The sequence below is a fragment of the Lygodium microphyllum genome, chromosome 14, assembly GCF_053477565.2.
Source record: "Lygodium microphyllum isolate KBCC chromosome 14, Lygodium_microphyllum_v1.1.10, whole genome shotgun sequence".
Taxonomy (NCBI): domain Eukaryota; kingdom Viridiplantae; phylum Streptophyta; class Polypodiopsida; order Schizaeales; family Lygodiaceae; genus Lygodium; species Lygodium microphyllum.
In genome coordinates this window covers 91,260,507-91,284,527 of record NC_141148.1, presented here as the reverse complement: position 1 = coordinate 91,284,527, position 24,021 = coordinate 91,260,507, and the positions used below count along the sequence as shown (strand labels likewise).

General features: G+C 42.4%; 1 protein-coding gene across 2 annotated transcripts in view; it reads left to right on the top strand.

The window, feature by feature from the left end:
* The window catches only part of LOC148025848 (ras-related protein RABB1c-like), a 69,552-nt gene that overhangs the window by 45,158 nt on the left and 373 nt on the right, over positions 1 to 24,021 (top strand). Inside the window, exons 3-5 of one of the 2 annotated variants that reach the window (XM_087693107.1) lie at positions 8,613 to 8,695; positions 8,841 to 9,045; positions 9,139 to 9,207. In XM_087693107.1, the coding sequence (XP_087549233.1) occupies positions 8,613 to 8,695; positions 8,841 to 9,045; positions 9,139 to 9,207 (357 nt within the window). The remainder of the gene's footprint in view (positions 1 to 8,612; positions 8,696 to 8,840; positions 9,046 to 9,138; positions 9,208 to 24,021) is intronic. The other variant, XM_087693108.1, reaches the window with a different exon arrangement.

Below are 24,021 nucleotides of genomic sequence, written 5' to 3'. Positions count from 1 at the left end.
TGCAACAACTGTCGCCTGTCGCCTACTCTCCAATAGCCTGCTTTCTGCAGTCCACGACCTCATGACCTGCCTACTAGCCTTCGACTGTTTCTTGCAGCATGTGGCATGAGCTTGCTGGTTGCCTCAACCACGTCTCTTGTAGCACGCGACCTGTTTTATCTTGAGAAGCGTGCACTCCTTGCCTGCTCCGATACCAGTTTGTTGAGACAGAGAGTGCAAGGATCGAGAGACGCAATGCTCTCTCACAGTAGAGGGAGAGAGAGTGTGTAGAGTAGAGAGTGAGAGTCAGTAGCAAGGAGAGTGAGCACGACACAATGGGTATTCGGTACAATAACTAGTGTACCTCTTTAGGTTTTTAGATAGATACATATGAAAATACAAATGTGCATAGATATATATAAAAGTACAAATGTGCTAAGGGTGTGTTCACACCCGTGTACATATAAAGGCACGATGGCGCTTTATTCCCAATAGCCCAAGCCTTTTGACAATGTTGACAATATCTATTCTTCTTAGGTACATTCTGTCATCCAGTTTTGAGAGTAGATTGAGTGGTTCCTTGGGATTCACTAGCCCTGTTACATTCTGCCATCCAGGTTTTAGAGTAGATTGAGTGGTTTCTTGGGATTCACCAACCCTGTTTTGATTTTGATTTTGATTTAAGTTTTGTCTGCCCTTGCCTTGTTGCCCCCTTTGAGAACGATGCAACTAGAGCCCCCTCTATTGAGGACATGTTATGAAATTGATCAAACAATTGTGCGTAACGCAACAGCTGACACTCGAACCCATAAAATGTGGGCATTTGAGGCTATGAAATCACTTGCTGCACAAAATGGAAATATTTTCTTGGCAGCTTGTTAAGGAACATGGTAACCTAATCGTTAGAGGACTTAGGAGCCCCAGTGGTTGAGAACTCAGCGAGGAGACACTGATACTCATCCAACTTGACTTTCAAGTCATCCTTGTTAGCGATTTTAAAGTTTTGAAGCTCATGATTCAAATTGATGTGATCCTATCCCGAGCTGCATAGTGGTCAGTCAAGTGTGCCCAACGCTCGGATGCTAAGTTGAAATGCTGTAGCTGAGATTAAAACTTAGGCAATAAGGCCTGTATAAGCTTGACAATGGTGGAGGCGTTATGGGCCTTCCATGAGCGGATGACCTTGTCTTTGAGGCTTTCGCTACCCAACTGGCGAAACCATTACAGGCTTTGTTTCAACAGGTGTGGGAAACGAGAATCATGCCTCCCTCATGGAAACAAGGACTTATTAAACTGCTTCCAAAAGTTCCTTCGCCATCTAAGTTGACTCAGTGGCGCCCCATTTCTTTGATGGGTTCAATGTACAAAATCTTTTCCAAAATAATGGCGAATCGGCTCCATAAGCATCTCCCTGCCCTTGTGCACCCTCTCCAGTATGGTTTCATTAAGGGCCGAAATATTCTACACAATGTTTTGAATGCCCAATTGGCTATTGATTATGCCCGCCATTCTAATCAGGAGGTGGTATTGATTCAACTGGACCTGGAAAAGGCTTTTGACTATCTGGACTGGTCTTTCGTTGCTGACCTTATGTCTGCTATGGGCTTCGGTGCTCGGATGTCTCGTCTGATCTACACCATTAGTGCTGCGGCGTCTTCGCGAGTCATGCTGAACGGAGGTGTTACTGAGCCATTTGTCCTTGCCCGTTCTGTCAGACAGGGGTGCCCTTTGAGCCCTTTATTCTTTGCTCTTGCGACACATCCAGTTCTTTCCATGTTAACACATATGGCCGCCTCTTCCCAGTTGGCCGGACTGTCGCTTCCTACAGGACAACACTTCATTGGCCAATCACTGGCGGATGATACTTTTATGATTTTGCGGGCGGATAAGGATAACCTTCGAAAAGCATTGGATGTTTGGGGTCTCTTTGGTCAGGCGTCAGGCCTTCGTATCAATGCGCTCAAATCAGCCATTCTAAGCTGCACGGAGTCGGATTTGCAGTCCTTGGACTGGCAGGGTCTGGTTGTTCCTCGAGGTTCCATTGTAAGGCATCTTGGATACCCTTTGGGTGTTGATGTTCCCCCAAAACGGCTTCTGCAGTGAATTTCTCAGAAAATGGTGGCCAAGTTTATGTATTGGAAGTCTCAGGCCTGGCCTTTTCATGTTCGCCTCAAAGTAGCCCAGATAATTATGTTGCCAATGCTCACATATTTCTTGCCATTGTTGCCCTGGACTCCCACGACTCTGAATGCTCTCACTCAGTCTATTCGCTTCATGCTATGGAAGAAGGACTCAGTGCATGCAGGTATTTCCTGGATCTCGTGGTCGCATGTGTGCACCCCCAAACGCATGGGTGGCGGAGCGATTTTAGATGCCCAAACTCACATGCAGGCACTTCGTTGGTCCCTTTTCCGTGCCATGTGCTCGGATGATCATCATCCATGGGTCGCTATCGCCCGTTATTTCCTCGAGGGCCATGGGCTTCGGCATGGCACTACCCAACTCCAAAGTTCTTGGTGGCATGTTCTTAATGCGGATTCGTGGTTTTCCAGTTCTTCGTCATCGCTGCTTACTCATTTGGTGTGTTCCTGGAAACACGTCCTTCAAAAGGCTCAGTGGCACCCAACGGAGGATCGCTTGGCTACTAACTCTTTTCAATTGGAAGTACTGGCAGTCTCGCGTTTACTTTCGTGGGAAGGTAAATATGAGCTTAGACCACAATTCAACCGGATGGCACGTTTGGGCTTGTCTTCAGTCGCGGATGCCACCCTTGCCAGCCGCAATGTGCTTATATCGTTTCGTACTGCTAGGAGGATCTTCCGGATCCCTCGTGGATATAGGCCTATATGGGAACAGCTTTCGACGGTGCTCCAGAGCAGACAACCCTTTCCTGCTCTTGCTTTGGATCATCCCTGGCAGGATTGGGACCTACAAGGCCGGCTGCATTTGAGCAAAGCCTCTGCTAATCAAGTGTATCATCTTCTGGTTAAAGACAATCAATGGCTAGTTACTAAAGCGAATGCTGTATGGGGATTGCGTAAATCCCGGTCATGGTGGAGGGCAACTGTGATGGAGGGCTGGGTCAACAAGACACCCTTTAAATACAAAGTCTTTCTTTGGAGAGTGATGATTGGGGGTCTTCCGCTTGCTTCGGCTCTTTCCAAGCGATGAATCTCCAATGGCACCTGTTTCTTTTGCACCACTACTATGGAATCCGCCCGCCACCGATTTATTTCTTGCCCCGTCGCTAAGAAAGTCTGGTTGTTTTTGTCGGCCGTTTGGCGAGGGGTGGTTGGTATCACACTGCGCCCCTTTGATTGGGTTTTGGGCCAGCCCAAATACCCTACTCCCGCACAGCCACATATGAAGCTCATGTACCACTTTCTTCGATACTGGGGCTGTTGGCATAACTGGACCATTCGGAATGCTTTTCTGTTTGACTCCACCCATAATGTTCAGTGGCATATTGTGAGGCTTAAGGGCCTCTTGTATTGGCAGTTAGCTCTTCTCCATCGTTCTGATTTGCTCTCTACGGAGGACTTCCGTCCTTGGCATATGGCAATTTCCTCCGCATCCTTGCCATGAAATTGTAACTCGTAGTACTTAGCACCTCTTCACATGATGGCCTGGCTTGTCGTCATGTATCTTGTAATCAAGTAATCTTGTATTTTTTTTCGTAATTAATACAATTACCTTTTACGAAAAAAAAAGAAAAAAGAGAGATCTATTAATGTCTCTAGAAGGCCAGTATGGCCTATGAGACCATAACCAATACAACTGGTATCATCATCTCTCATCAGAGAAGAAAAACAAAATTATGTCTAGATCTACATAATAAATTGAAACGAGAAATGAAAAATAAGGAAAGAGTATAGAGTATCTCCCTCTCAGTCTATGGAATCCACCAAAACTCTGCTAGCTATCTCTGACTGAGTTAGCGTGGTAATCTTCGTCTGTAGCGAGCAATCGTGGCACAAAAATGTGCCATATATGAGCATGCCTACGTTGTCAAGCAGGTTCCCTAGGGCTGTGAAGAAATACCCTAACACAGAAACACAAATAACACCGTACGACAAAGCACAAATTGATAGAAAAACACAATTAGGGTTAGGGTAACTCAGAGACAATGAATACAGAGAATGAATGAAATGATATGACTATTTAATATACAATGCTCATGCAGCAAATACACTATGTAGTGAATGAATACTGTATCTCGAACTCCTATATCTTAAGGATCGGGGCATGAGTAATGAGCTGGAGAGTGTGTCGTACTCTAAACAAATCCCAAATCGCAGCAAGGCAGCCTCCAGATATGGAACACCAGCAAACGCAGCCAAGGAAAGCTGAATTTGATGCAGACGGTAGTACAGGAGAGAGAAAGACTAAAAACGCAGGTGATGAGAGAGAAATACTAAAAACGCTGGTTGCAAGAGAGAGAATAACTAAAAGTGCAGGAAAAACCACCAGCAGCAAGCAGCATGCTGAGATTAGCTCCGAACAGTGTGTGGGAGGTTGGAAACAGGCGCCAAATTGTTGTGGACAACAATGGCCAGCTTGGACTGCGATGTCCTCCGCATTTGGGGTGTGGGCAGCAATTTGAAATACTTGAAATTTGCATAAATGAGATTAGGGCTGAATGTAGGGTAGCATACCTATTTATAGAAAGTTTGGGCCCTCCCTAGTGGGTTTGTGCTTATGGGATGCAGACACTCTTTAGGAACACATTTCTTTTTAAATAAACAAGGTTTCTTCCTTAATTAAGCATGTTTTGGGGTTGTTTAAGTGAAGCTAATGCATTTTTAGCTCAACAAGGGCATCATGCTTTGCATAATACTATAGCTCTATCTACTATGATGCCACTTGATGATGTCCCTTGATGGCACCTATCAGTAGGAGATGTAATGTCTAAGGTGGTAGTGGTCGGGGGGTTAGCTATGCTGAAAAAGTCTGTAACTACTCTTTGGAGGGGTGGACGTGATTGGGATTGGCTCCGATCTTGTAACAATGCTTCTCTGCGCCGTTGGAGCTCCAATAAGAAAAGACCTAGACATCTCTGGTCTCATAGTCCATCACCCGTCTCAATGGTCAAATGCCATCCTTAGAGAGGCAATGGTAGCGGCCTCGGATATCATAGTATACAGTACATCTACAAATGTAGTGTTCCTCCGTCTTTGGCTCCCATCCGTAAAGTTGGCATATCCTCTCATTTGTTGCAACATGACTCTATCGACTTGTCTTTATCATTAGCTGATGTGATGAGGTGCGGATCTGTCCAATAGTAACTCGAAGCTCATGAGAGAGTTGAGCATCCATACATCTCAGCCTCACTATGAAACCATCATGGGAAAGCAGCAAGAAGTGACACTGGTATTGTGCCATCTTTGTCCCTAATGGGAAAGGGGGGCTTGGAACAAGTCCTCTCTGTCTCCACTTTAGTGATGTCTACTCTGATCACTCTATTCAACTTTGAATGGATGAGACTCAAAGTGGGACAATCAAGGCTGTAATCGAATGGTGGCAATCTGTCTATATTCATGCCATGCAAATTCAGCCACATGCTCATATGTGCGTACCAACACTGTCTATCTCCCTTTGTTGCAAGCTATCTTGAAGACTCCAAAGCTAGCCTAGGGTATCAGTCTTTAGGTAGCTGCCATATCCTCTGGAGGAAAGTGATTGCCTGGAATAATGCCTCCACTACCATGGGTGCTGCACCCAACTCTGCTCGGATGATCTCTTGTGGTACTGAGGCTTTCGCTCTTATCATACGTGCTATCACCATGATCAATGGTCTCTCCATACGTTCCTAGCCATCATAATGTTGTGCTTCAAGTCTGTTACAGTCCATGAGAGGCACTTGTCTAATATGATAAAGGGCTGGACCCCAAATGGCTGCTCCACAAAGTAGTGTGGGCATAACTAAAGTGTCAAAGAGGCACAATTGGTACGAGGCTCTTGGAAGTGTATGTGTGCACATTGTCGCTCTAGAGTGCCCAAAGCTACATATGCCCGTGCAAGCCTAGTCTCTGAAGTCTCCTTCCATGAAAATTGTGGCCCTTTGAAAGTGACCCCAAGGTATACATATCATCTAACCATTTCCACAAACTGACCGTCATACATAAAGTGATGCTCTGAGCATGTCACCCAAGCTGCTGAGGTGTTAAAGACCATAATTTGTCTTTCTAAGATTAACCTTGAGTCCTTTCTCGTCACAAAACACATGCAATGCATCCAAATGTCGCTGTATATAATCTGAAATCTTGTAAATGTACAATCCAAACAGCAAGAGAGAGAGCGGATAGCCTTGCTTTATACCAATTGTGCTAGACACCGAGTCTTTTGTGCCTCCACGCACTCGTACTCTACCTGTTAGTGTCTCATACAATGTATAAATATACCACTGCATATCCTCTGGGAACCCAATGGTTCGCAACCTCTACATGAGTCTTGCACGTGGTACAGTATCAAAAGCTTTGCGGAAATCCACGAAACAACAATAGATTTTTTGCCTTCGTAATTGTCCCTCCTCAATCAAGGCCCTCAACGTGAATATATGGTCTAATGTATTGTATCCTTGGCGGAAGCCAGCTTGTCTTGTAGACCGTATCCTCTTTGTTTCAGCCCACCAACTCAACTCATGCTCCACAATAGAGGCATATATCTTCGCTAGCATATGGCCAATCATAATAGTGCGGTAATTGTTAGCGACCAATGGATCCCCGTACTTAAAAATCGGCACTATAGTGTGGTCACACCAACTTGCTGGAAACCCCTCACATACAGCTCTATTGAAGATATTTGACAAGATAGGGGCCAATGCATAACATGCATGTGCAAAATGTTCTGCCACAAGGGCATCTTGATCATGTGCTCTGCCATTCTTTAATCTCCAAATGGCATACCTCACCATTTTTTCCGTAAAGAATCCACATTGTGTTGGCCTAGAGTTTGATGGCCAGGGAATCTACTCCTGTGATGGAACATCATACAGTGCTCTAGCTTGTTCATGTCATATTGTAGGTGATGTCAACTGAATTGGGGGTTGCCTACCATGAAATTTCCTCCATGCCTTCTTGCTGTCCCTGCTCAAAAAGAGTTGATACATCTCAAACTCTAGTTTGGCTAGATAATCCCTCTTCTTTTTCCGCACAAGACGATGGAAGACATTCCTTGCATGCTTGTGCATGCATCTCCCTAGTGTTATATCCCTTTGTAGGCAGTCCTAGTATCTGTCTGCACTCATCATCATACCAAGCATTTTGAGGGGCAGTTCATCTACGTGGTGTAGTAGAGCCCATCTTACATGGGAATGCCTCTATAGCTTCTGTATGTAAATCCTTCGCTACAATGTGGAATTGCTTAGGAGGCACTCTCATTTCAAGATATCTCTCATGGGTCTATCTAGCATAGAGAGGCTGAAGTGGCGAGGTAGGGTCCCCCAATGATGTAGTGTTCTCTGTATCTGTAGGTGATGCCTCTTGCAAGGGCATGGACCAGCTAAGAGTGGGCGATGGATTGCTGTTCGATCCAATGAAGGCTCTGTAGTGGAGGGAGTAGTTGATGGTCTGTAGAACTCCGTGAGTGTGCACTAGCATGTGGCTTTGTGTCTTTGCTCCTGGTTCCATAAGAGGTGCTCTTTGTGGTGGCGTAACTCTAGTAAGAAGAGCCTGAGACATCTTGGATTGGGGAAATCCATCACCCTGGCTAGTGGCCCAAATCCCTCTCGAATAGGCAATGAAAGCGCCCTCGGATCTCATAGTATACTGGGTATTTGCATAAGTTGTGCTCCTTTGTCTCTGGCTTGAGCTGATAGAGTTGGCAAATCTTGTCCTCCAAGGGGAGGGAGTTTGCACTGTATCTACTTGTTTGGATTTGGAGCTAGTGTGATGTATAGAGCTGTCCAATGGCACATTGTACACTGTGAGACAGGTGTGCATCCATGTATCCTGGGCAGACAACAAAGCCATCAAGGGATATGTGTAGAAGATGCTTCCGATAGAAAGCTATCTTTGTTTGTGCATGTATGTGTGTGTATTTGCGTGTGCTTTTGCTCTTCACCTCGCCGGGGTATTTCCTATGGAAATTGTTTCTTTTGTACTATTGTAGTTGAGTCTTCTCGTCACAGATTTATCTAGTGTCCTTTTTCTCAAAAAAATTGGCTCCTTTTTTCTGACATTTGGCATGTTGTGGTGGGCACTAGGATGCATCCTTTTGATTGGGTCTTTGGCAAGCCTAAACATCATGGCCCGGCGCATCCCCATATGGAGATTCTGTTTCACTTTCTCAGATTTCGGGGTTGCTGGCGTATTTGGATCACTTGCAATGCATTCATTTTTGATGCTGCCTCAGGCATCTAGACTCATGTTGCGAATCTTAAGGGTCTTCTTCAGTGGCAGCTTGATCTTATTCAGCATGCGGATACCTTGACCAGAGATGATTTAGTACCTTGGTGTTGGGTGGCCTCTTCAGTGACCCTGCCTTGACTTTTATACTCCTTTGTGTTTTCTTTTTCATGTGACTTTTGTACTCTTCTAGCCATTTGATATAATGTAATCACTCATTAGGAAAAAAAGAGAGAGAGTGTGTGAGTGTGTTGTAGACTGGGTTTTTAAAAAGCCTTATCATTCCAGGCAGGCCAAGAGTCATTCCGCTCAATCACAAGGTCTTATTATAGAGGAGCAGCTGGTGCATTACTTGTCTATGACATTACCAGGTATGTGCAAGTATTTCATCAAGTTTCATCATAGCGAATCCTATCAGCAAAGTGGTAAAAAGGCTTGGTTTACTCTTCTCAGCTTGAGATAACAGAATGTATCATTTGCTGGTGATTTTGAACCTGGTACTGTTCATGTTATCAGACGTGAGACATTCAATCATCTTGCAAGCTGGCTAGAGGATGCACGGCAGCATGCATCTACAAACATGGTTATTATGTTGATAGGAAACAAGTGTGATCTTGCTCATCGGAGGGCTGTTAGCACAGAAGAGGGTGCAAAATTTGCGAAGGAGAATGGGCTGGTTTTTATGGAAACTTCTGCCAAAACTGCTCAAAATGTGGAGGATGTAAGTATGAAGCTTCATGTTGGGATTTAGTGGGAGCATCAATTCTCTCATTTTAGGAGTATTTTGGACAACTTAAGAATGAAACTTTTGCAGGCCTTTATCCATACAGCAGCAAAGATTTATCAAAAAATTGAAGAGGGTGTCATTGACATATCTAATGAGGTTATTACTTTTCTTGATATTTATTTTGCAGCAGCTCATTTAATTAGTGCTTTAGCATCAACATTACATAATTAGTCGCAAGCTACTTGCTGAGTTGATCATGCTGGCCTAACAAACACAAGTGAATGAAGTGACAAAATAATCATGTTTTGAGTGGATTGCAACTCCAAAATTTGAGGAGAGCTGGGGCATGCCAGAGAGGATTCTTGAGCTGTAAATCATTGGATACGGTTAGGAGAAAGAGAGAATCAGGACTACATCCATCTCTGCAGTTTTCTAGTGCCTCTTAGGATTACATGAGCAGAGGTGCAAGTAAAGCAGCTTCTTGATGCAAGAGGTCTTACAATCTTTCCAGTAGACCCCATTGTTTTTGAACAAACAATGCAGGCAAGGAGGAGAGAGAAATGAAGGGGTCTTGAACAGTTTGTTAGTAAATGCTGTTTTCTGACATTGATTGGTAAAACAGATGTGTGAGGTTTTGGAGGTCTTTGATTCAAGTCCTAGGGGAAGCTCAAGGCTGATCTACCTGTATGGGGTGGTGCATCGTAGCCTAATCATAAATTGCACAGTAGCTTTGACATTTCTATTAGCCTTCTGTTAGGAGTCTAGCTTTGCATCATAAAAAGTTTGTTTGGATCCGGACACAGCTTGCTGCCAGAGATAAAATGGCAGAAGGGCCTCATCTCTTGTTTGTAGCCTGTTGGGCAAATGCCCACCTCTTTGTGCAATGAAAGACACACTTCAGGCAGCTCCTACATGTACTGCGGCCAGAGTCACATCAGTCATTGAATCTTTGGGCAGAGTCATATCGTTGTATCTTTGGCTTTCAATGAATCTGTGACTATCTTTTCGGTTTTTTAGTTTGATGTAAACGGAGTGGCTGGCACTTCAAACCAGTTGGTTGACTACATAACATTACGTGGTTAGTGATACCTAGAGTATTTGTGGTTAGCAATACTCTATGATGGATGGTTGCATTATCAATTGGGAGATGCAGGATGCATATATCATGTAGTGAAGTACACATGAACAAATATGGCAATAAGCTTAAACTCAATTTTGAAGAGGGGAAGCCTTGAGTGGAAGCTCACAAGCGGAAGCAAGAGCTATGGTGGAAGGAGCAAGAGAGGTCGGATGTGGGAACTCCGACAATTACAATGTGTGACTGACTTTCCCTTATTTAAATGCCACTAAAAGAATAAATAATAAAGTGATAGTGTTATCCCCAATAACCTCCCATTTAAAGGCGAATGTGCCCCTAGTGAGGAGAGAACGAGAAAAAAGTGACAAAGTACAAATGTACATAAAGTACAACAGGACGAGGAAAGACATTATCTCATCCAACGCCCATCAACTTTCTAAGGAAGGAAAACACTCCACTGAGAGACTTTTGGTGAACAATTATGTAGGATTTTGGTTAGTTGAGATCTTGACAAGCTTAATGGACTTCTCCTCAACGACCTCTTGGACAAAGTGATAACACATCTCAATGTGCTTTGTCTTTGCATGGAAGATCAGATTATGGGCCAATTGACTAGCACTCATAGAATGTGAATGTAGTGTAGAGACCATATCAGTGATACCAAGGTCTGCCACTAGACGGCCTAACTAGAGAGCCTTCTTGCAAGCCTCAGTGGTTGCAACATACTCTGCCTTTGTAGTGGTAACGCACCTCAATGTGCTTTATCTTTGCCTTTGTAGTGGTAATACACCTCATGTGCGTTGTTATGGTAAGGCACCTCAATGCAATGTAGGGACCACATTAGTAATACCAAGGTTTGCCACCAAATGACCTAACTAGAGAGCCTCCTTATAATTCTCAACGGCTGCAACATACTTTGCCTCTATAGTGGAGAGGGCCGTGCATTTTTGCACCCTAGATATCCAAGAAACCACACCTCCAATAAAGACGAAGATATAGCTAGAGGTGGACTTTTTATTGTCTGCATGTCCTGCATAATCAGAGTTAGTGTATCCTACGACTCCTGTATTCTAGCTACCATAATATATACACATCTATAGTGTCTTTAAGGTACCTCATGACACCCTTCACGGCATTCCAATGCCGTCTGCCAGGTATAGCCATATAGCGTGTCACAACTCCCATTGCAAATGCTATGTCAGGACAAGTGGCTATCATGGCATACATCAAACTGTCCATTGTGGATGCATAAGGGGTCCTGGTCATCTCAACCTTGTGCTTATCAGGCTGCAAACAATTGGCTTAATTAACCTTCATATGAGAAGGTAAGAGAACAATCAATAGGCTTACCATTGTGCATATAAAACCGCTCAAGGACTTTTTGGATATACTCCTTCTTTGACAGATAAAGTAGCCCTTGAGAGCGATCTCACGTGATGCGCATCCCAATAATATGCGAGGCCTGTTCCATGTCCTTTATCTCAAAGCTATTCTTGAGCTGAGTTTTTAAGGCATCCAACTTATCATGAGCTCGCCCAACAATAAACATATCATCCACATAGAGTACGAAAATCCTAAGGTTTCCATCACGAGCCTTTTTCGTGTTGGCCTAGGTGTGGAGTAATTGTGCGATTAATTTAATGGAAATGAATGAGAATGAAAGAATTAATTGATGCGCGACAATACGTAATCACGAATGAGAAGTAATGAATTAATGAGAGAGAAAGAGTACAATACTCTTGGCGATCATACTGAATAATGCGACACTTATGCAAAATGAGGCACGAAGTGTCTTTAAATAATATAATATGAACCCTAACGTCTTAACCATCATAGGAAACCCAAAAATAAACCCTAACCCTAGTGTCACTTAGTGCTAGGACACTAGGGGCAACAATTGTATTTAATGATAGTTTAAATGTCTAGGGAGCCCGGATTATGGATCAAAGGGCATCAACGTGTAGCCCATGAGATGGCCTACAAACTCCCCTTAATGAAATGGGTGGATTGATCTAGGAAAAAAATAGCAAAATCCTAGAAAATGAAGGAAAATATAAGGTCATGGTTTATTAAGTTCATTCAAGTAGATATAGCAACCTATGACAATATAGAGTATGACAAATTATGGAACAAATGGAATCAAGTTCAAGGCTTGCCGAAAAGCTTAGAACTTTGGTCGAGGAAGAGCCTTCGTGAAAATATTTTAAGAAGTTGTCTTTAGTGGATATGTAATACAACTCTATTTCTCCAAAAACTGACATCCGCTCACGAACTTAATGATAATGAATTTCTATATGCTTTGTGCGGGCATGGAACATTGGGTTCCGTGCAATGGCCAAAGTACTTTTCCTATTGGTGTAGATAACTGCCGGAGCTGTTTGGTGCACATGAAGATCTGCAAGTAACTTGTGGAGCCAAACACACTCCACCATGGCTGTGAACGCTGCTTTGTACTCAACTTCACAACTGGAAGTAGCAATTGTAGTTTGTTTCTTGCTGAACCAAGAAACAAGAGATGTACCCAAGAAGAAGCAGTTGCCACTATGAGAGACATGAGAATTTTAACATCGAGCCCAATCACTATCAGAATATCCATGCAAAGAGAGTGAAGAATCAGCCTTGTAGAAAAGGCCAAGATCTTGAGTGTCTTTAAGATACTGAAAGACACGCTTCACTGCTTGCCAATGAAGTATTGAAGGGCTGTGCATATATCTACTCAATTGGAACACAACAAATTGAAGATCGGGCCTCTTGTGACATAGATAAATCAAGCATCCAACAGGTTGCTGATATAAAGTAGTATCAAAGGATCCACTACCATCATCAGAAGTGAATCTAAAACCAGGCTGCAAGGGAGTAGACATAAGCTGTCCAATATACTTGGTTTGTGTCATAATGATGCCCCCCTCAATGGTGGCAAATTGGATACCCAAATAATAGTGAAGTGGACCAAGATCTGTCATGGCAAATGTTTGCTGTAAGTCATCCTTAAACGCTGCAATTTGACCAGCATTGGTCCGAGTGACAAGCATGTCATCAACATAAAGCACAAGAATAATAAAATCAGATCCCCGATGTTGAATGTAAAGAGTAGTTTCGGTAGGGCTATTCTGAAATCCAAGATGCAATAGATAAGAATGTATGCTGGCCTACCAAGCTTGTGGAGCTTGCTTTAAACCATACAAAGTCTTCTTGAGACGACAGACTTTGTGCTTAGAGCCTTTAAGTGCAAATCCTAGAGGCTGAGAAACATATGCTTCTTTAGTGAGATATCCATGGAGAAACGTCGTCTTGATGTTCAGTTGATGCACCTCCCAATGAAAGTGGGAAACAATGGCAATAATACTCCTGATGGTAGTAATGCGAGAGGTAGGGGCAAAAGTCTCCTCAAAGTTGATTCCTTGTTGTTGGGCATAGCCCTTGGCAACAAGGCAGGCTTTGTACCTGTCAATGGAACCATCTAACTTTCTTTTAATTGTGTAAACCCATTTGGTATCAATGGCATGCTTGCCGTGAGGCAAGTCACATGGCTCCCAAGTGTCATTCTGATGGATGGAATCAATCTCTGCCTTCATTGCTTCCACCCAATGATCATTTGAGAAAGCCTCTTTATAACATAGAGGTTCTTCATTGCATGTTGTAGCCACCAATGTATATGCAAGAAGATTACCTTGATCCTTGCGAGTAGAGGCTTGTGTGCGGGCAGCCAAAGGAAGAGGTTGTTTGCTGTCCTGAAGAGTATCTAACAGCCAGCGAGGGACTCTTTTAGGCCGCTGAATTTCAGCCCTTGTATCTTCCAATTGATCCAAAATAGGAGGCTGCTCTTCAGACAAGGTATCATGATGCTGTTGTGGCTGTAAATCAGGCTGAATAGACTGCTGTAATGTATCTGTAGATGGTGGAAATGAAGGCTGAGAAGAAGGATCAGCCATGGGACCATTTTGAAAAGGCGGTAATAAGCTATCAAAGATGTTTGAAGCATCAATAGTAGGCTGTTTTTGACAGTCCAGCAAGGAATGCGAAGCATTTTCAGCAAAGATAACATCACTGTTGACAATAACCTTGCTTGTAGAGGGTTGATAAAGATGGTACCCTTTACTTTCAGGACTATATCCAATAAATATGCAGCGAACAACCTTATCATCCAACTTATGCCTTTTTTGAGAAGGCACGAGTATATGCCAATGATCCGAAAGTCCTCATATGAGAGAGAGAAGACTTGGAGCTAGTCCATGCCTCATAAGGAGTGATGATGCGTAAAGCTCTTGTGGGACACTCGTTCAAAACATAAGTGGCACATAGAATAGCATCAAACCAAAAGAAATTAGGTAAATTCTTACTCTTCAGCATGCATCTTGCCATCTCCATGAGTGACCTATTCTTCCGCTTTGCTACTCCATTTTGTTGTGGGGAGTAAGGAATGGTGTATCGATGATGAATTCCTCAAGACGCAAGATTTTCTAAAAACTGTTTGGAAAGATATTCACCTCCCTTGCCGGTGCAAAGGGTTTGAATGCGGAAGCCGCTTTGGTTTTCCACCATAGCAATAAAACTCTTGAAGCAAGAGAAGACTTCAGACTTAGATCTCAGCCCATATATCCGAGTAAATCAAGATTTGTTGTCTATGAAGGTGATAAAATATAAAAATCCACCAATGGATTTGGTCCGCATAGGACCACAAACATCACTGTGAAGGAGATACAAAATAGATGGTGAATGAATATGAGAATCCTTAGGAAAGGAGAATTGATGCATCTTACCATGTAAACAACCTTCAGAAATGTGATTTGATGGCAAGTGAATTTTTGGAAGATCTTTGACTATATCCTCTGATTGGAGCTTCATCAATGGTCGATAGTTTATGTAACCAAGCCTTTGATGCCATAAATGTGTATCATGAAAAGATTCCTTTGTTAACAAGGCACTACCAATAGGATTTTCAACAAGTTGCTAATCATAAGTATCAAGACGATAGAGACCTTTAGTGAGGGTGTCTGTCAAGACAATGGAAGAAGAAATCAAATCATCATATACCACACATTGGGGGCCATAAAAAATGATGCAAACCCTGGAAGTAGCAATAACTGAAATAGAGATAAGATTCTTCTTAATGCTGGGCACATAGAGAACATCATGCAATGTCGAAGGAGTACCCAAGAGGGGGAGAACACCACACATGTCCAATGCCTTTAACTGCATAAGAAGCATTGTTAGCACATGTAATTATGCCCCCCTTAGGTACATCAAAGAGGGATGAAAATAATGTTTGGTAAGAGGTGATGTGCTTAGATGCACCATTGTTGAAATACCAAGTAGAAACTGCATCAGTAATGGAAAAACAAGCATCATGAATAGAAGGATTATATTGACACTGAATGAAAAAAATATAATCCTTAAACTAAGAACAGTTCGCGGTCTCATGTGTAAGAACAAGATCGGACTCCTTCTTCTTTGATGCAATGCGCTTATGAAATTCAATGATGTCGTGCCTTGTCTTCCGACAATAATTACATCTCTTAGCTTTGTTGATTGGACCCTTGGAGGGATCATAAGAGGATGGACTAGCATGGAAGGGTGTCTTTGATGTAGAGGGGGTGGAGGAAGAAGGATGACTAGCATGAAAGTTTGCTGTTTTTTGACCAGCAACCTTGTTTTTTAGCTTGGGTTTGGTTTTTCCACGATGATGGGTGGAAAAAACCTACATAGTTGCCATGGTAGCATTGCAATTGAGACGGCTTTGCTCCTCCTGTAACAAGAGAGACACAAGTTGGTCGAAGCTGTAGGTAACTTGACCGCCCATAATTACCAACCGCAAGGTGGTAGCAAAACCTTGATATGACTCCAATAGACCATTAAGTGTGATGGAAACAAGCTAGTTATCAGAAAATTCTTCATCAATATTTAATAATTGCTCAATAAGATCTTTTATGCTAGTGAGATAGGCATCCATATTACCTCCTCCTTTCCATGCAAACGTTTTCTAATTGCTTAGGTAGGTAAGCAATGCATGCTTCATTGCGCACTTGATATAATGATGCAAGCTCATCCCATGCTTCCTTGGATGCCTTGCGTGATTGGATGTGTGGAATAATGGCTCTCTTCACAGATAAAGTAATTAGGGCATGCACTTGGGCGTCACGACCATCCCGTCGAATCTGATCTTGAGTGGGACGTGTTGTTGAAGAAGAATATGATTCAGCATCATGAGAGCCACCTCGAGATGTGGAAGCGGGAGGTGGTGCCCGTGTTGGAGAAACTGGCCTTTGCTCGGTGCCATTGGCTATATGCCATAGATTCTTTGCGACAAGAACATGTCGCGTCATATAAGCCCACATTGGGTAATTGGTGGCATCGAGCTTGTTGTTGGTGCCAAGCATGCCCAACAAATCATTATTATTGTTGGCCATGAGTGATGATCAGCAATAAAATAATATTTTTCAAGTGAAGAGAGAGAAAATGGATGCCCAAACAATAATAAATCACTAATAGAAGATATGCTGTCCGCCTTAATGAAGTAGAATAATATAAAGAATAATAATTTCTCTTGCTGTTTTCCCTGCTGAGGAGAGAGAAAAATATGCTGAAAATAATTAGTTTCAGAAATAAATATTACCCGATTAAGGTGGTGATCAGCAATATGCTGAAATCAGAGATTAATGGCTAGAAATGCTGCAACAATGTGGACAACAGCTGAATATACTGAAAATTTGTTCAATAATATGCCAAGATGATCAATTTTGTTTTCAGTGTCGGGAAAGAACAGGGCCAATAGCCAAATAATATAATTTTGGAGCACATCGAGGGCTAAGAAAACGAATCGAGGCAAAAGCCCCAAATTTGGGCGCCTCAGTGGTGGATTTGGGCAAAAGCCCCAAAATTTACTCAAAAAATGAAGAGGAATTGAAGAAATTGGGTAAAATATTTACCCAAATATTGTCAAATTCCACACTAGAAGGTCAATTGAGCCTGAATATTGATGAATTTAAGAAAAGCCCCAAATTTGCTGAAGAAATTGTGGTGAAATTGGGCTCAAATGACGAAAAACCCCAAAATTTATGGGAAAATTGAAGAGAAATTTGATCATTTTTGCAAAATTTTTAACCTAAAGATGTTGAATGTCACACCCAATGATCAATTATGCCTCAATCTCGATGAAGAATGCTGAATTCTTGAAAAATCCCAAATTTGGGAGCAAAATTTGATCAATTTGTTGAAAAGCCCCAAATTTTGTTGATGACATTTTGCCAATTTCTTCAATTTGATGAATAATTTGGTGAAATTGATGGAGAATCCCCAAAGTTTGTTGAAAATTGGACCAAATTGGGTGTGTGTTGTGAAAACCCCCAAATTTGGCCCTATTTGTGCTTGGAAGAGGGCTTATATAGAAACAAGGGCTTGCTATGTGTGATGAATTGAATTTTTAAACTTTTGAATAAGCCTGGAGTTAAAAAACAATCTATGGCTGAAATAAAAATGTGTCGGCTGTGAGGCGGCAGATTGCCATGACTGTGTCAGTGACATGGTGGCAGGAAGGAGTGCGTCAGGTCGGCAGATCCTTGTGGTGATCGAGGTGTTGAGTTGTCGGTGCACCAGCAGGCGACAAGTCTTGTGAGCGATCATGTTGGCTGGTCAGCAAAACAGAAGCGCGCCCCATCTGGTGGTTGGTGCACCAACATGCCCCATGTAGGTGAACAAGTCACGAGCCAAAGGTGATGCATAGGGAACTGGCTCATGGGCAGAGGGCAGAACTGCTGCTGGATAGTGACCAAATGGCAAAAACACTATCTTCAAACTGTCACCACTGTTGGCTAGTGACTCAGCCAAGACAGGACAGCACTCTGAAATGCTGGAGTTAGAGAGTGTCCATATACAGGCTGCAGGCTGCATGCCAAATGAGATAGATTGTAGACTTGTCAAGGCACAAGATAGGCACATGGGACGAAGACACTGGCGATAGCGGGCAAAGGTGGTGATACTAGATATGCAATTGCCAATGAAGAAAATAGAGCCAGCACGGGGGTAATGGCTCATGTGGCAGCTGACTGAGCAGCAGGAGTAGCTTAATGGTGATGGCCGGTGGCTAATGATCGCGAGTGATGGTGAGGGCGATGTTAAAAGTCACTTTGATACCATTGTTGGCCCAGGCATGGAGTAATTGTGTGATTGATTTAATGGAAAATGAATGAGAATGAAATAATTAATCAATACACAACAATACTCAATCATGAATGAGAAGTTATGAATTAATGAGAGAGAAAGAGTACAATGCTCTTGGCGGTCATATTGAATAGTGCCACACTTGTGCAAAATGAGGGACAAAGTATCTTTAAATAATAAAATATGAAACCCTAATGGCTTAACCATCATAGGAAACCCAAAAATAAACCCTAACCCTAGTGTCACTTAGAGCTAGGACACTAGGGGCAACAATTGCATTTAATGACAGTTTAAATGCCTAGGAAGCCCAAATCATGGATCAAAGGGCATCAACGTGTAGCTCACAAGATGGTCTACACTTCATGTATAGACACGAATCCATAGCACTACAACTATATCCTTGTGAATGCATGAAAGCATCAAACTTGTGATACCATTCTCTAGGTACCTACTTAAGGTCATAAAAGCTCTTTCTCAACTTGCACACTAGGTGTTCCCTACGCTTTTCCTCAAAGCCCTTAGATTGTTACATATAAATCTCATCATGTAAGTCCCCATGTAGAAAAGCTATCTTTACATCCATATGATAAAGGTCCGGATCTAGCTGAGTAACCAATGTGAGTACTGAGCATAGGGTCGTCATTTTGACTATAGGAGAAAAGACTTCATCGAAGTCAACACCATGTTTCTACTTAAAACCCTTAGCTACCAATCTAGTCTTATAAGTGGGCTTAGGGTATCCAGGGATACTTTTTAACTTTTTAACTTGTATATCTATTTGAATGGCAATTTCTTCTTGCCACTAGGTAAAGAAACTAAATTCCATGTATGGTTTGTTTGTAAAGAGTCAACTGTATAGCCTTGTCCCATGAGTGGTTATCATCTTTGTGGTTGGCCTCATCATAAGAGGGAGGCTTACTTGCATCTGTTACTATAACATAATCCATGGAGGGCGTAAAATGCTCATGCTAATGTCTAGCTCTAATAGAGTAACTCAAAACAGGCTGATCCCGCACAACAGGTGGATCTTGGGCTACGGAGCATCAACTGCTCTCCAGGTTGTCTAGCTGGCCATACGGGAGCAGGAGGCTTCTTCTGAAAGATTACCCTGTGTACCTTAATGAGCTACTTAGGCTGCTTATGCATCTTTTTTCCATGGAAAACTACATCATGGTTGCGGATAACCCAGCAAGCCTTTGGATCCCATAGGTGATAGCCCATCTCACTTGCATCCCCATAACCAAGAAATATATATTTCATAGACTTAGGATCTAGCTTGTTGCATTTGTCATTGGGAACATGATAGAATGCCTCACAATCAAAGATGCGTAAATGAGCAAATGATGGAGGTTTCCCAATCCATATCTCCTTTGCAACTTAGCAATCAATAGCAGTGCAAGGGAACGTGTTAATCAAGTGTACGACAGTAGTAATTGCATAAGTCCAAAAGTGCTGCAATAAGCCTACCTGGCTAAGCATACTATGGAGACTCTCTTGAATCATCCTTTTCATGCGTTCGGCAATACCATTCTGGGGAGGGGTGTAGGGGGTGGTTAACTGATGCTTAATACCCCGCTCATCGCAAAATTGCTCAAAAACTTCGAGACATACTTACCCCCATTATATGAACTTAGGCACTTTAACCTATACCCAAGCTGGTTCTCAACAAGAGCAAGCCAATGTTGAAGGGTAAGTCTAGACCTTATGTGAGTAGTCATCAATGAAGGTAACGAAGTACTTCGCACCACCTAGTGACTGACAGGGCATGGGATCACATACATTTGAATGGACAAGAGCTAAGGGCTCACCTATGCGTTTCATGCCAGACTTCTTCAGCATACTACGGGTTTGCCTGCCATATAAACAATGATCACAAGACTCAAAACGCTTATAGTCTAGGGGTGGAATTTACTATAAACTAGTAAGCATTTTTATTTCTTTCAAAGACATGTGCCCAAGGCGACGATGCCAAATAAATACATGTGGGACTGTAGCCATAGCCAAAACATGGTTAACTGACCCAGATACAAGCAAGGAATAGAGGGTACGAGACTTAGCACCATGTGTAATAACAAGATTCCCATGGGTAATCTTCTACGAGGAATTACCAAAAGAGACAGAATAACCTACATTATCTAAGGTGTTAGTAGAGATAAGACTCTTCGTGAGAGTCAGTACATGATGTAGATCATGAAGAGTGAACATGCTATGAACCAAATTGTAGCTAGACATCACTAATATCAACTATCTCCAATGCCAAGTCATTACTCAAACGGATAGATCTAGTCATATCACAATAGGCGTGAAAGCAACTTGATGAGGGGTCACATGAAAGAAAGCCCTTGAATCTATCAACCAACACTAAGTATATCGTGATAAAGCATTAGTTAGCCTGCTGTGAGGTATCCAAGGAAGAAGTTGCCAATATGAGATCATTAGTCACATTAGGTTGCACCATATTAATCTCCTCAATCTTGACGCTAGAGTTGCTAGGCACAATGCTGCAGTCGCAATTCTTTTCCTATACTCTTTATCCTTTTCCTTGCGCTTGTCTTCGTGTATTTTATGTCACTGTGGCCAAATATGACTTGCTTTCCCACAATAATGATAAGTAAGACCGGACTTATGGCCACGGGACTGATTGTGAGACTATCCACATGTCCTAGATTGAGACCTTTGAAAGTCTCTATCACGGCCATTTTCGTCTTGCCGGCCTTTCACAGTCAATACATGTGACATACAAGAAATATCCACATTCTTTCTATTTACCTCTTTTGTCAACAGGGTACTCTCAACATATTGCAATTTCAGCCCATCCTTTGAGGTGTTAGTACATAGAACCATACGGAAAGTGTCCCATGACTCAGGTAGAGTATCAAGCAAAAATAAAGGATGCAAAGGATCCTTGAACTCAATCTTCTGCGAAGCTAGATGGTTGATGATAGAGTGAAACTCATTCAAATGTGTAGACATAGAAGTCCCTTTCTTCATGCGCAGGTCTATCAACTGTTTCAGCCAATACATTTGAGATGCAGGACTCTGCTTGTCATAAAGATTCTTAATTTGTGTCTAAAGCTGATATGCAGTTTGGTTGTGGACTTGCATAAATGTTTTTGGGTTTGGTACCCTCATTTTTTAGTGGTCTAACCTACAATTTCTGCACCAAAACCTGCCATATTTGTGTCTTCCAACAGTTGAAGTTGGATCCCATCTAGTTTTTCAATATTGAAGATAGCACTATTATGAGAACCACCAGCTATAATGAGACCAAGCAAATGCATAGAGGGGCAAAACAGGCTGCTGTAATTTCCTGCATATATTAACCCCCAAAACCATTGCCAAATCAAGCTGTAAACAAGAAAGACTGCCAAGGTAATGAGTTGTCCACAAATTGCAATTAAGAAGTTATCAAGTACAAGTGATTGCCCTCATAAAGAATGCATAGATCAGAAATGACAGGCTGCTGTAATAAACTGCAGCAATAGGTCAACAACCCACTGTGAGCAATCAAGATGAAGAAGCCAGGAACAACCGGCATTGAAGATTGTCACAACTGTAGTGTGTCAGTAAGCGTATATGCAATAGGCATAGATATCATGTATAGGTTAGGTCTCAAGGGTAAATGAAGAGAACGTCTAGATGCATAACCCACTGAGCGAAGCTCAATACATAACCCAAAGGCATGTAATTACCAGTGACAACACACTGATGTACATAAGTGCGAGGTCCAAGTCAAGAGATCAAATCAGCCCATGATAGGGTAACTGTATCGGATACATATCACAAGAGCATATACATGTCACAATGAGTCCTACAGTCTCACTATAATACACAAGCTTAATTGCAAATATCAATTGCTCTATGTAATATCCAAGTACAAGTGTCGAGTAGCAGCTCCCATTGGAACAAAATTCGAATGCTAGACAAGCATAAGAAGCTCAACACATCATGTGTGTGGCATCTAGACATCTATTATCCATATGACAGTCTACAGAAATCCAGAAGACATCCAGAAGCATGGGACCCAAGTAGTCTACAAAGCTCTTATTGTGGTATCCAAGTAGCATCCATAACAATGAATGACAGCCAACATCAATAAAGCCAAGCTCCAATCTCAGCTCAATAGCATGTTAGGAGCACAACCAAGTATGTAAGATCAATGATATTACCTAGTGTACCATCCAAAGTGCTCGGGAAGCATCCAATTACAATAGGCATATACTTTTCCTAACTAAATGACATTTAGCCCTGTTATTACAGCAATGAAATCTCTGAGAAAACTGAGCCAAATGTGTGCTCAAATTAGTTCAATAGCATCTCACATCAATGTCATATCATCCCTCAAGTATTTGGCATCAATACATGTGCATATGGGCAACCTAGGAAGCATGTATGAGCTCCAAACAATGAAGTAGACCTGTAAGCAGCAGGTCTACTGCTGTATACAGCAGTGAACTGAAAGGTATGAGCTCAAATCTCATGTCCAATGCTCAATGCCAATGCCAAGGGTACCCGAGATGATTACCCAAATGCCAAAGGCTACATGGGAGCTGGAGAAGTGCAGCAAGTCAGAGAAGATGGGCAGCACAGCAGGCACAAATCACGTTGCTTGTGCTGGTCCTGTTGCTAATTGTTTGACCACCCTAGAGGCTCAAAAATTGAGGGACAAGGCCCAGTGCAACCCTAGAGCAAGCCTTAGGGGGCAAGTGCAAGCCAGAGAGGAGGAAGATCAAATGCATACCATTGAAGGTAAAGCCATGGTTGCTAATAGGGAAACCTGCTATAGGTGTTCGAATGGAAGCTGAAGCAATGCCGGGTCAAGCTCGAGCTCTTGGGGAACTTCGCTCTAATACCAGTTGAAGGGGGGAAGCCTTGAGTGAAAACTCGCAAGCGGAAGCAGGAGCTATGGTGGAAGGAGCAAGAAAGCAAGAGCAAGAGAGACCAAATGTGGGAACTCCAATAGTCACAATGTGTGATTGGCCTTACTTTATTCAAATGTCACTGAAAGAATAAAGAATGAAGTGATAGTGATGGGCGCTCGTCACTGGTAGTGTATAGGTATGCAGGTATTGTCATTGTAACTAATACATGGGCGGCTAGGCACAGGCACCTTTATCCCCAACAAATTCCTCTCTGTCTATTGGAGAAGAAAGTTACATCCAATAGTCTTAAACATCTCCAACCTTGGGAGTCATACATACAATGCTTGGGATGGAGCTTTGAGACCAATCTCTGGTTGGAGTGTGTTAACATAGCCACTCGGTTTTATGTCAAACTAGGGAACTGCAAAGGTGAAGATTTGTATAGAAAACAGTAAAAGTATTCATAGTGAATATGTACATGCAGGCTTAGCCTTGAATATACCCAAGTGTGGCATTTGATATTAATGGATTCTAATGTTGCATCACTTGGGACGTGTTTGTCCATGGTGGTTTCTATCTGGTTTGAATGCTGGCTGTTAACTTTGAGCTCTGGTTTTAAACACATAACTATAGGCCAAATGCATTAATTAGATCAGCACTCAATAATATGGATTGAATGCTGGCTGTTAACTTTGAGCTCTGGTTTTAAACACATAACTATAGGCCAAATGCATGAATTAGATCAGCACTTGATAATATGGATTGACTTGTACATGCTAGTTTCTGTCTGTTTCAGCATAAATGGATAGCTATTAAGCCAAATGCATTCATGTTACTTCAGCACTTCTCAGCATGGATTGACTATCACATGTT